Raw genomic sequence first — 12843 nt, forward strand, 5'->3', positions numbered from 1 at the left:
AAGGGCTCTATAACACTAATGGAGACACCAGCCTGATGAAGATGACCCGTACCGAACCAAACCGTACTGTACAGTGGAAACGAGGTATAAAAGAACCACTTGAGTTTGAGCAAATGTTTTGGGCTGAACTATCCCTTAAATATATAACAATTCTTATTCGTAATATGAAATAGTAGGAAATGTGGTAATGTTTCTTTGCTAAACATGTATTGTCTAGCATCAGACAGTCTTTATTAAGCTAAGACACATGACTTAAACATGTGTGCGTAATTTACACTCAAGGGCTTCATCAGCTGTCTGTGTTTAAGGGCCGCGTGCAGCACGAGACTGGATGTTCCCTTTGCATGGTGGTTTTTCTCCTAGGGGTCATTAGGCATCATGGGTTGCATGGTTTTAAGAGTCCGACTGGTTTCCTTCCTCTGATTTTTTTCCTGCTGATTATATTCGTCCTTGCCCAATACATGCTGACAAACAAGTCTTCTTTCATTTCCTGTCAACGTTTTTTTTTTTTGCAAAGTCACATCTTTCCATTACAAAGTGCTGAAATGCAATAAGCAAAAAACAAGTGGCAACACCTGATCTGCTGATGTTTCTTCTCCAGGATGCTTTTGAAACGGCGGCGAGAGCTGAAGGCGGACTCTCTTTGGATGGAGGCAATGCCGCTGACACTAAAGAGTTGGAGGAGGACGCCGCCGGGAGAAGCAAATACCACCACAGTGTCTGTGTACTCAAGCCCATCCGCTCCACCAGCAAGTATGTATTAAAGTTTCAGTAAGCAGCTCATGATGGGCTAACGCTGACTATGTTTACATGAACAATAGTAATCTAATTATTTACCTTAACCTGAATAAGGCAATCTACGATTAAGGTGTTTATAAATGAGTTGCTTTTAGAATATTCCTTTCATTTTACATGTTATCGCACATAGATCGATTAACGTCATTACATCACTAGGCTATCCAATGTTTCCTCTGGAGTTTCATGTCATTTCAGGTGTTCAATTCAATTCAATTTAATTCATTTGTATAGCGCTTATACAATGTAGATTGTGTCAAAGCAGCTTCACATAAAGGGTCATAGTAAATTGGAACAGTGTCAATTCAGTTTTCAGTGTTTAAGTTCAGTTCAGTTTAGCTCAGTTCAGTGTGGTTTAATAATCACTACTGAGAGTCCAAACACTGAAGAGCAAAACCAACGATGCGCAGCTCTACAGATCCCGAACCATGCAAGCTAGTGGCGACAGCGGCGAGGGAAAAAAACTTCACTAATTGGCGGAAGTGAAGAAAAAAAACCTTGAGAGAAATCAGACTCAGTTGGGCACGACCATTTTAATTTCTCCACTGGCCAAACGTCTTGTGCAGAGATGCAGTCTTAGCGGCGGAGGCTGGAAGCTGGCCTCAGCGAAGACTCGTCTGTCTCTGGAGCGTCACAGGAATCAGTCTCATGTTCTCCACTCTTCCATGACCACCACAGTAGCTGCTCAGGATACGGCCTGGTCCAGGATATGGAAACCTTGGGATCATCTCGTCGTTGGTCTTGGATCGAATCAGTGACTCTGCATAGTCTGAGGGCCTCGGCAAGAGTATCCCCAGGTGGAAATGGAGAATAAAGAGAATAATTAGCGTAGCTGCTGTTCATAGTGTATATACACAAGATGCAGAACCTGTGTGGAAGCCCGCTAAGTGGTGTTTCGATTGCGACTGCAGTTTCAGTTTCATTCAGCAACATTTCATTAATGCCTCTGCGACAAACTTTGAGCTATTGGATGCAAGTATGAGTATGTCTGTGGTCCTGTACTGACTTGTTAGGCTGTACTCCGACTAGGTACAGTTGCCTTGAACCGTGCCGAAGTGTGCTTGTCCCCCCTTCTCTTTCCCCCGGTGGCCTGCACTCACATTGCATTACCGTCCAAGCTGGAGCACGCTTACATCATCGATAATGCGCCTGTTCAGTTTGACAGGAAGAGAAGCGATCTCGCTCAGCACAGTGGAGATTTCTTTAGTTATATTGTTTTGTATTATTTTTAGTTGTTTGGGATGCAGTGACACGCAGTCAAATATTTTGCAGAACAGATCTACAACTTCTGACGCTCATAAAAATCCTTGTGCTGCAGGTATTAGGAGGATTGCTGAAGGTGCAGCTGACGTGCAGCAAGGGGTTTGCGTCCTTAATAAACTATGACAGTTCGCCTTCATTGAAGAGTAAGAATGATTAATAAATCCATATGAAATAGTCACTTAAAAGTAATGTCGCATCTTCGGTTAGCACTCAGGCGTGCTTTGCACTCACACTACAAGTGTAGCGAGCCAAAGCCCAACCGAACTGTACTCTGGCACACCGAGCCAGGGCCGGCCAACTGAACCACGCCTGGGCCCGATTCGGAGCACTCACACTTGTCAAACGAACCGGAAAACACGCCAGGGCACGGTTCGGATAGTGTAGTGTGAGTGCACCTTTATTTGCAGAGAATACAGTGTCAAGCAGCCATGTGTGTATGAACTATCCTGACGCAAAATGCAGCTAAAAGTCCTACATGACAGTAATAGTTTGACTGCGGTGTTTACATGTCCGTACTGCACTTCAATAATGCCACTAAAATAGGAAAACTCCACATGTCTTAATTCGTTTTTGTTTATTACAATTATGACTTTAGTCGGATTAAGGGAATCATAAATCTCTGGTAGACTCTTAATCAGAGCATTGTCGTAATCTTATTCCTTTAATTCATTTTCATTTGTAAATATATTTGTGTATTGCTGTACATCCTGTGTGTATTAAGAAATGTTTAAACGAGGTCCACAACGGACGCGCTCTGCGCTGGACTTTAGACCTGCTCTCAGCTGGTCTATTTTAGTTCCTCAAAATAGCAATGCGTCAACAATCGCCTTAACACACCTCTTTTCTAAACCACAACACCCATGACTAGGGCCAGATGGAATCTGCGGAAGTTTTTTGCTATTTCTGCAGAGAATTTTGGTAAAAATCTGCGGGTTTCTGCGGAATTATTTTGAGACTATCATAAGTGTGAAATTAAAAATAATATCTTTTTAACTTTTATTTAATGTTTAAAATGCAAATCCAATTATATTTACTTTATTTGGTAAACTAAGCAAGTCTCTTATATAATATCTCTACTAAAAGACAAACTGCATTGTACATAAATTAGATGAAAATTTTCAAATTAGTCAGTATTATTACTGTAATTTAAAAACTGAATTAATTAAGATTTACACACATTTACTCAAGTAAATAAACAGAATTAATGATGGGCTAAAAATCTGCCTACCCATGAGTCTACAAAGTGGCACAAATGGATTTGCTATTTAAACAACGTGGCGGAAGACAGGAAAATTAAGATTGCGTTGGTCTGAAACTAGCAACACGTCTTGGAAACACGTGTTGCGCCTTATTGCGCCGGGTGTATGATAGGGCCCTAATAGTAGAAAATAAAACATACTTTGTAAGTCAGTGGTTTCCAACTTTCTTCATTATATATTTCTTTGTATTTAACAGAAGAAAGAAAGCAAAATCGCAATTTGGGAAAAGAAAAATGAAAGTGTGCTTTTGCAGTTTCCTGCAGCTAAGGCATGTTAACAAAATAAGTTGTCCCCTGTGTTTATTTGCGCTTTGTTTTCATGTTCTGGCTAGAATTTGATTCTAGAATTATATTTACAGCCTATATGTTGGTTATTGGCTTCTAAATACAAAAGCTATTGGTATGTGCAAAGGCAAAAAAAAAAAAAATATATATATATATATATATATATATATATATATATAAGGGATATTAATTATTGCAATAGTAAACATACGCTATTATTAATGGCTTCAGTTTTACCACTTGATTTTGACTCTGCCAATGTGGATGGCAGTAATATGCTTTGGTGGCTATTATGCTAATATTTCAAATGGTGCATAAAAAGATGTTTAAGTAAGTAATATCTGGAGTTGGATCAATGTGTTTTTAGCAGGACTGGAGTATCTTTCAGATCTATTGTGGGCGACTGTGAGCTGCGTAACTTGCACAAACAAATGCATTACACAAAGCATTGGATATGACCTCTGTTTAAAATTGACAAACTGATATTAACAGGACACAACCTTAGTATTAAATCTTATTGTTTAATTGCAACAAAAGGCCCATTTAGATCAAATCATAACCCAATAAAATATCACTGTGCAGCGATTAAGCTCAAATGACACACTTTCAACAGAATGGGTTGCGTATATATACACTGTGTCCCTGATAAAGACACATGGGACTTCCTCTGGTTGGCCCAAATAAAATAGATCAAATGGCACTGAATTAAAATACTGCTTCCTAGGGAATAATCTATGCCTGTTGTGTCTTCTCTTTTCTCGTTTTTCAATGTGTCATCACAGGTATCAGCATCCAGTGGACAACGCCGGCCTGTTCTCTTTTATGACATTTAACTGGTTGACCTCGCTGGCCGTGCTGGCCCATAAGAAGGGTCAGCTGTTTTTGGAGGACATATGGGCCGTTTCGCAGTTTGAGAGCTGCGAGACCAATCGTCGAAGGTCAGTATTGATACAAGACTTATTCAATATTAATGTAAAACAAATGTAACCAAATGTGTAACCAAAATGTCAGTCTCAGGGACTGATTATATAATTTATTTAATGCTAAAAGTGAAATATCTGTGAAATATAGCCATATTGAAATTGATAATTGTTTACCTTAGATTTTAAAAAATAAGCATTAAAGTGTACACTCACCGGCCATTTTATTAGGTACACCTGTCCAACTGCTCGTTAATGCAAATTTCTAATCAGCCAATCACATGGCAGCAACTCAATGCATTTAGGCATGCAGACATGGTCAAGACGATGTGCTGCAGTTCAAACTGAGCATCAGAATGGGGAAGAAAGGTGATTTAAGTGACTTTGAATGTGGGTTATTTTGCAAGTATTTCAGAAACTGCTGATCTACTGGGATTTTCACACACAACCATCTCTAGGGTTTTACAGAGAATGGTCTGAAAAAGAGAAAATATCCAGTGAGCGGCAGTTCTGTGGGTGCAAATGCCTTGTTGATGCCAGAGGTCAGAGGAGAATGGCCAGACTGGTTCCAGCTGATAGAAAGGCAACAGTAACTCAAATAACCACTCATTACAGTGATCCGAGGTCTGCAGAAGAGCAACTCTGAATTCACAACACATTCCAACCTTGAGGCGGATGGACTACAGACCATACCGGGTGCCACTCCTGTCAGCCAAGAACAGGAAACTGAGGCTACAGTTCACACAGGCTCACCAAAATTGGACAATAGAAGATAGAGTAGAGTCAGATTTTGGCATCAACAACATGAAAGCATGGATCCATCCTTCCTTGTATCAGTGGTTCAGGCTGGTGGTGATGGTGTAATGGTGTGGCGGATTTTTCTTGGCACACTTTGGGTCCATTAGTACCAACTGAGCATCATGTCAACGCCACAGCCTACCTGAGTATTGTTGCTGACCATGTCCAACCCTTTATGACCACAGTGTACCCTTCAACTGATTGCAACTTCCAGCAGGATAACGTGCCATGTCATAAAGCACGAATCATCTCAGACTGGTTTCTCGAACATGACAATGAGTTCACTGTACTCAAATGGCCTCCACAGGCAACAGATCTCAGATAACACTTTGCAGATAAGCAATGGTCAAATTTTGCTCATATACTTATCTATGCATGAACCACACATGCTTGGATTTTCCCTGTCGTATGCCCTGAATTGTCAAGAAAAACCTTTCATAAACGCCTTTTCAAATGTGAAAAAGTGACAAAAATCGCACTTGATTCAAATTTTTTACGTCGGATGAAAGTTTTGAAGTGTGTCAATATGACTGATAATTAATAATTAGAGATGCTCCGATGGGTTAGCCGGTGATCAATATCGGCCGATAATCACATTTTTTTATTGTTTTTTTAAAGATTTATTGCCTTTATTAGATAGGACAGCAGTCAGACAGGAAGCAAAGTGGCAGAGAGAGAGAGGGGGTAGTTTTCTGTAAAGCTGCTTCTGACCATGAAAGGGATTATATGCAACATCTTTAATTTATTCTCTAAGGAAAGAAGAGATCTCCACTTAATTATCATACTTAGAGGGAAATTGTGCTTTATGCAATATTAAAGTTATATCACCATGACGAGAAATCGGTACTCGGTATGGGCTCCAAAAATCCTGATCGGAGCATCCCTATTAATAATATTTTCAAATCTATTCTGAATGTGACTGGGAGCCAGTGTAAAGACTGGTACTGTTCAGAATCCTGGCAGCAACGTTCTGGATCAGCTGCAGGTGTCTGACTGTCTTTTGGGGATGGCTAGTGAAGGAGTCCACTACAGTAATCCACCCTACTGGTGATAAAACCATGAACAAGTTTCTCTTAGTCTTCAGTGGAAACAAAGCATCTAGTTCATTTTTGAGATGATAGTATGGCTACTGGTGTTGCTTTGCATAATAATACAACTCCTGCATTTCAACAGACTGGCGGGACTGTGGGAAGAAGAAATCAGGTCACGAGGAGACGACGCGTCTCTTCGTCGTGTGGTCTGGCATTTTTGCCGCACGCGTCTGCTGCTGTCCATCCTCTGCCTTATGGTTACTCAACTGGCAGGCTTCAGTGGCCCAGTAAGTAACACCATCTCAGCTCTGTGACGTCTTTCTGGTGTCTTTTCTTCTTCTCCCTCTATCTACCTATCCATCTCTCTCTCCTACTCTGTCTTTCTCTACCTCTGTCTCTGTGTATTATTAGCGTTGTAGATGCACCAATCAAATCCTGCCCCCCCTCAGATGCTCAGGTGAGTGTTTAGATGGGGAAAGGAATGTGTTATTGTGTTATATTGTCACTGGGCATCTGCTTTACCTCTGTGGTGTTTCCAGTGAGGCTCTCAAAACCAGATTATCAGCTTATTTTTAAAGTGCCTTAATTATGCGTGCCAACACCGAAAGAGTATTACAGCTTATCTGCTCCTTTTCTCTTAAACAAACAGAAACAGGGAAATTGAATCACTTATAAATGATTGAAATATGTCATTTCTGCATCCCTGATGGCACCAAATGGAACCACAATTCATTTAATTGACTTTAACAACAAAGCCTTTCATAGATTATCATTTTTTAAGAGCAAAAACTGTATTTTTTCAAATTTAAATGTATTTTTAGCATGTTTGTTTATGTTTTATTATGTCAAACTCATGGTTAAAAGCTTAGCAATGATGCTGTGCAATTCCACCAGTCTGCTGCAAGCCTATGGATAGTTTCTATTGGTGCATTTTGCAACTATAAATGAATAGCTCTGCATTTTCCCATCAATTTTAATTCAATTATGTCTTGCTTAATGGGATTTAAGTTCCCCCCACTAAAGTCATTAAATACACACTATAGGAACTATTGATTTTTTTCGCCAACCAGACCGTTTCTGTGTGTAAAATATAAATGGAAAATTGTTTCTGGAAGCAATGCAGCTGAAATAGCAGGCAGAAACTAATGCGCTTACTTATATACGTCATTTTACACTACACCGAGAGACGCTGACCACTGCAAGCAAGTTAAACATGTTAAACTGGCAAAAACAAGTGCTGACCGATGGCAAAAGTCACAGACGGCGGAAACGCTCTGATCCGACAAATCCAGACGAAGTTTGTGCAGTCATTGATCAGTGTCTGTCAATGCAGTTTTAATCGTTTTAAACCTTACAGTAAGGGTGGGATTTTTTATTTCTCTTTGGTGCAGCCAGTTATGTAGAAATGACACACTTTGACTTTTAAGAAAGTCCAGTCGTCAAAAACCTAACGAATAGTTCATTTGCAAAAGCAGATTTCAAGTAGTTTTCAGGAATGATGTTTTTATGTTGTGTATTACTGAAGAGTACTATTTCAAAGACATGATTTGTGATCCTGAACCACAAAACCAGTCATATCTTATATGTCCTGTATATAAATAAGCTTTCTATTGACGTAATGTTTGTTACAATAAGACAATATTTGACCAAGATACAACTGTTGAAAATATGGAATCTAAAATATCATAATACTGAGAAAAATTGCCTTAAAATTGACACAATTTGGGGCTTAGCAATGCACATTAGTAATTAAATACTGAGTTTTGATATATTTACAGTAGGAAGGTTACAAAATATCTTTATGAGACAAAATCTTTACTCAGTATTCTTGTCATTTTTTCACTGTAAAAATTGCTGGGTTACACAATGAGCCTAATTGGGTGGAAAGCTATGCCATAATTAGAAATATTCTACAAATATTTTAGCAAAGTCAGTCTTAGCAGCACGTGGGGTCTACAAAGTTGCACAATTCGCAACGGGTGTCATGCGCAGCAATGCTCTAGCTCCTGAGACAGCATCTTCTCTACTGGCACACATTCACACCGCACACGCAAACAGAGCTGAAGCAGCGTGTATGTATCACAGAAAATCAGTGGATCTTATCCATGCATTTATTGGGTAAAATTGCTACTTTTTACTGTCATTCAGTGTGATTTTAGTCATTATCATTTTAATTGAGCATGAGCAGTGGCAAAAATAGACCCAGTGCCAGAATGATCTTGCCACTGCTGCTTCAGCTCATGCTCCGCACTGATATGCTGCTTCTGCGTTCGGTATGAAAGTTCCAATCTGTAAATATGGACGCCGAAAAACACGCTTCTGCTCACGCTCTGCTTTAGATTAGCGACTTTAGATTAGTAAGCTACGGTGACATGGCGCATATGAAATAAATCACATCAGTACATAATAACCGGTTATGATTATTACTGAACTGAGACCAAATTGTCCGCGTCTGCATCGTGGTGCACCGAAGAAACAATTCATTTTGACACCCCTACAATGCAATTTACATGCTTCGTCCGTGTTGTATTATTCATTAAAATCAATCTAAAGTAATTGCTGTAGTTCAAACAACTCTGAATTGTAGTTGAGCAACTGTTATAATGACCCACGTATTAAAAAAAATAGTCGGATTTAAATCGGGCTCATAATTACAGTTAATGTGTTGGACCGGGTTGGGCTTGGACACAAGGTACACAGGCTTGGGTAGGGTCAGGTTTAATTTTTTAGCCCGAACTAAGCTCTAGTCCCAACTCAAATCAATTGAATTAACTTAATTGTTTTTACAATTTTAAGTGGATTGAACATAAAATAATTAAGTTGTCCATAAAAAAACACTCAAGAATTGTGTTGATTCTGCTCACTTGAAATAAGTAGTTTGGGAAGTAATTTTTTTGAGTGCTTTAAATAAGAAATCAATCATTTTAAACCATACAATGTATTTTAAATGTACAGTTGAAGTCAGAATTATCAGCTCCCCTTTGATTTTTCTTTTTTAAAGATTTCCCAAATGATGTTTAACAGAGCAAGAAATTTTCACAGTATGTCTGATAATATTTTTTCTTCTGGAGAAAGTCTTATTTGTTTCATTTCGACTAGAATAAAAGCAGTTTTAAATTTTAAGGTCCAAATTATTAGTCCCTTTAAGCCAGGGGTCACCAAACTTGTTCCTGGAGGGCCGGTGTCCTGCAGATTTTAGCTCCAACCTTAATCAAACACACCTGAACAAGCTAATCAAGGTCTTACTAGGTATATTTGAAACATCCAGGCAGGTGTGTTGAGGCAAGTTGGAGCGAAACCCTGCAGGGACACCAGCCCTTCTGGACCGAGATTGGTGACCCCTGCTTTAAGCTATATTTTTATATTCCAGGGTCACAAAAGTTGCTAAGAAAATTGCTAAAACCTGATTTCTGAAAAGTTTTTAAAGCAGCGTTATCTGTTTTCGCAAATGAACTCTTCAAATATTATTAATCCTTTATAAAAATCCTGCTATTTTAAGAAACCCAAAGATAAATGACTGAAACCATAGTCATCATTTTTTGTTCTACAAGTTTGCAAAAACAACAATTTATTACACCTGTCCGAGAAAACAACAACTGCTGCTCTATTACTGTGCGAATTTCTGTTTGCTTGTTGCCTTCCAGGTACCAGGTGTTTTGTTTTTGTTCTTATATAGGTGGTGTTATTATCAAGTAAACAATAAGGAAAGTATCCATTCTTATGACCAGCTTTGAAATCATAGATTTGGGGTGCGACTTAGCTATATAGGGGCACTGCATGTAGCACAAGCTTAGCCTAGATAGAAAGGAGGATAGGCTAACGTTTTCTTCAAGGAGAGCTTCTGTCACTGTCCCACCATGGGCGACACAGCAAGGCTCTGTCTCGTTCAGCCGTGTGGAGAGACAAATCGGGCTTCTCAAACAAAAACGATCTGTTTAATCGACTTTTTCTCCCTGTTGTCTATATTTAGCAACTCCCTGTAGAACATCTCCTTGAAGAGATACCTGTCCTTGCTCTGATGACGGAGCTCGGGGGTGGTTTGTAAAGGCAGGTGGGTGTCTTTCGGGGGTGGGACATTGGAGTTAAGGGGACAGAGGTCGCTGGGTCCCTATGTGTGCGACATGTGACAGAGGCTATTCTTTAGACTCCACAGGGTGTCCTGCGGGGAGAGCACACGGCAGGCAGAGCCGGTGAGGATTCCTGGGAGGTAAGGGCATGTTTTTTACGCAGGGCTGGATCAAGAGTTAATGCTGTTTGCTGCCCTCTCTCTCTCTCTCTCTTTCTGTCTCTTCCCCCTCTCTCATTTGATCTCTGTAATTATCTCATGTGTGTTTTGAAATGATCCGGCGGAGATTAAAACGGGTGATTGTGCAATGTCTGATTTCGGGATCTTGTGCCAATGGACAATTGATTCAGACTCCTTCAGATTTGCTCATTGGAAAAAAACGGACTCTTGTGGGGTTTTTATATTTGCTGGGGTTTCTTGTTTTGGACATTCTCTCTCAGATTCAGGCCATTTTCAGACCCCACACCTCTTGTCCTCAAGTGTGTTGGATTTTTGAGCATTCTCATGGACATCTTTTTGGGCAAATGTGTGGTGTAAATGGGTCTCGTAAGATGTGCGTCATTCAGGGAGGGATCGCTGCCCCACTAACCTTGATTAAAAAATAATTGGGACAGCTTTTAAGCGATGACAACTCGCGAACGGACTCTGAAAGAACTAGATGTGTGTTTTTTTTTCATTTTGATTTTGAACTCACAGTGAAACTGTCCTTTTTTTGTGTGTGTTTTTTCTCTTCAAGTGTTGATCAATGTTTTTCTTCCTGCTCAAATGGCTTTGTACATTGCTGAATGTTTCAACTCTCAAAAGGTCAAAGGTTTTCCTTAATAAAATCGAGCAGCTGTGTTGAACCACATGGGTTTGCCCGTGTTCCCAGTTTATCCTTGACTGCGTATGTGCATGACATATTTGATCAAACGGTGTGCGTGCGAATGTGTGTATTGTGCTTTGTATGAAGTTTTCTGTGTTTTTCTTGGTGCTTCGGCACACTCTTGCTACTAACGATTGATTTAATTGATATTAATTTCCAGGTGTTAAAACAAAAGTACGTCTCCATCCTTGACCTCAACCTGATGTGACTGTAGGTAAAAAAAAAAGTCTTTGAATCCACAAAACAAGGGGCGTTAGGTCCATGATTCACACATATCTAGGCAACCTTTCATTGTCTCTCTTGTTCTTTACTCCAAAGGATAGAGAAAATAAGCGAAACCGCAAAAGGTAAACAATTAGGCTGACATTCTCTCTTAGTAGAAGTTGCTTCAATGATTAGAAGTCATGCATACAATGATCTGCCCAAGATGTTTTATGATATGAAGGTCACAGAATGTTGTTTAGATAAATAAGATCTATATATATAGACCGCAGTGGTGGTGCACGGCTATGTTTGTATTCTCAGTCACGCCTGCTGTGTCCTGTCGCCCCCTTGCTCGTCCTCCCTCTCCGCAGGCGTTTGTGGTTTGGCGGTTACTGGAGTACACGCAGAGGAGTGAACCCGACCTGCCCTACGGCCTGCTGCTGGTGCTGGGCCTCTTGGCCACCGAGCTGATTCGCTCCTGGTCGCTCGCCCTCACCTGGGCGCTCAACTACCGCACCGGCACCCGCCTGCGTGGAGCCATCCTGACCATGGCCTTCCACAAGATACTGCGGCTGCGCAGCCTCCGGGAGAAGAGCATGGGAGAGGTATGGTGCTGAGGGACAGATGAGGCGCTTTCCTATTAATGAATTGGACATTTAGAAAGGTTAGGTGCAGGTATCCTAGGGTGTTGAGTGGTGAAGAGATGAAGAGTGAAGGAAGATGAAGGTGATGTCCGCATATTTTTTATGGTCGTTCGCCTCTGACGTTTTGGTAACACACGTGTCGCTTTTGTGTTTAGCTGATCAATATGTGCTCGGGTGACGGGCAGCGCATGTTTGAAGCCGCTGCTGTGGGAAGTCTGCTGGCTGGAGGACCTCTGGTGGCCGTGTTGGGAATGGCGTACAACTTGTTGGTATTGGGCCCGACTTCCCTGCTAGGCTCAGCCGTGTTCATTTTGTTCTATCCTACTATGGTGAGTTCCTTCTTTGGGGACGGGGGATGCAGGTTTAGTCTTGTTTGTACATTGGAAATTGGAAACAAAGGACAACACATATGCTTAATACACAAATACACTTCACTGAACATGTACTCATAGACATCACCTATATACTGCAGTTAAATATGCTTATATTAATCTTGTAGTCACTAAAAAAGTTATGGTAATCAATAATATTAACTTCAGATCAAATTATTATTTATTGAAGCTCAACTGGATGCATAGATTAAGTTTACATTAAGGTTTTCAATCTGACTGAGCCATTCATTCGATTATTACTGTCTTCCTCACCTGGCCGCGTTAAGTTCCGTATTGATTATAAAATATTGCATCTTGTCTATAAAGCTTTAAATATATTAGC

At 40.3% G+C, this 12843-nt stretch overlaps 2 protein-coding genes across 2 annotated transcripts in view; both read left to right on the top strand.

The window, feature by feature from the left end:
* The first annotated feature begins 378 nt into the window (after positions 1 to 378).
* LOC130245322 (ATP-binding cassette sub-family C member 5-like) lies at positions 379 to 11266 on the top strand. Its single transcript, XM_056477990.1, has 5 exons — positions 379 to 408; positions 602 to 753; positions 4384 to 4539; positions 6493 to 6637; positions 10321 to 11266. Exons 1-5 carry the CDS (start codon positions 379 to 381, stop codon positions 10393 to 10395), a joined length of 558 nt encoding a protein of 185 aa, XP_056333965.1. The 3' UTR covers positions 10396 to 11266.
* The window catches only part of abcc5 (ATP-binding cassette, sub-family C (CFTR/MRP), member 5), a 53028-nt gene continuing 46815 nt past the window's right edge, over positions 6631 to 12843 (top strand). Inside the window, exons 1-3 of the mRNA XM_056478158.1 lie at positions 6631 to 10401; positions 10495 to 12090; positions 12285 to 12458. Of these exons, the coding sequence (XP_056334133.1) occupies positions 11791 to 12090; positions 12285 to 12458 (474 nt within the window). The 5' untranslated portion in view covers positions 6631 to 10401; positions 10495 to 11790. The remainder of the gene's footprint in view (positions 10402 to 10494; positions 12091 to 12284; positions 12459 to 12843) is intronic.

Source organism: Danio aesculapii, chromosome 18 (assembly GCF_903798145.1).
Source record: "Danio aesculapii chromosome 18, fDanAes4.1, whole genome shotgun sequence".
Taxonomy (NCBI): Eukaryota; Metazoa; Chordata; class Actinopteri; order Cypriniformes; family Danionidae; genus Danio; species Danio aesculapii.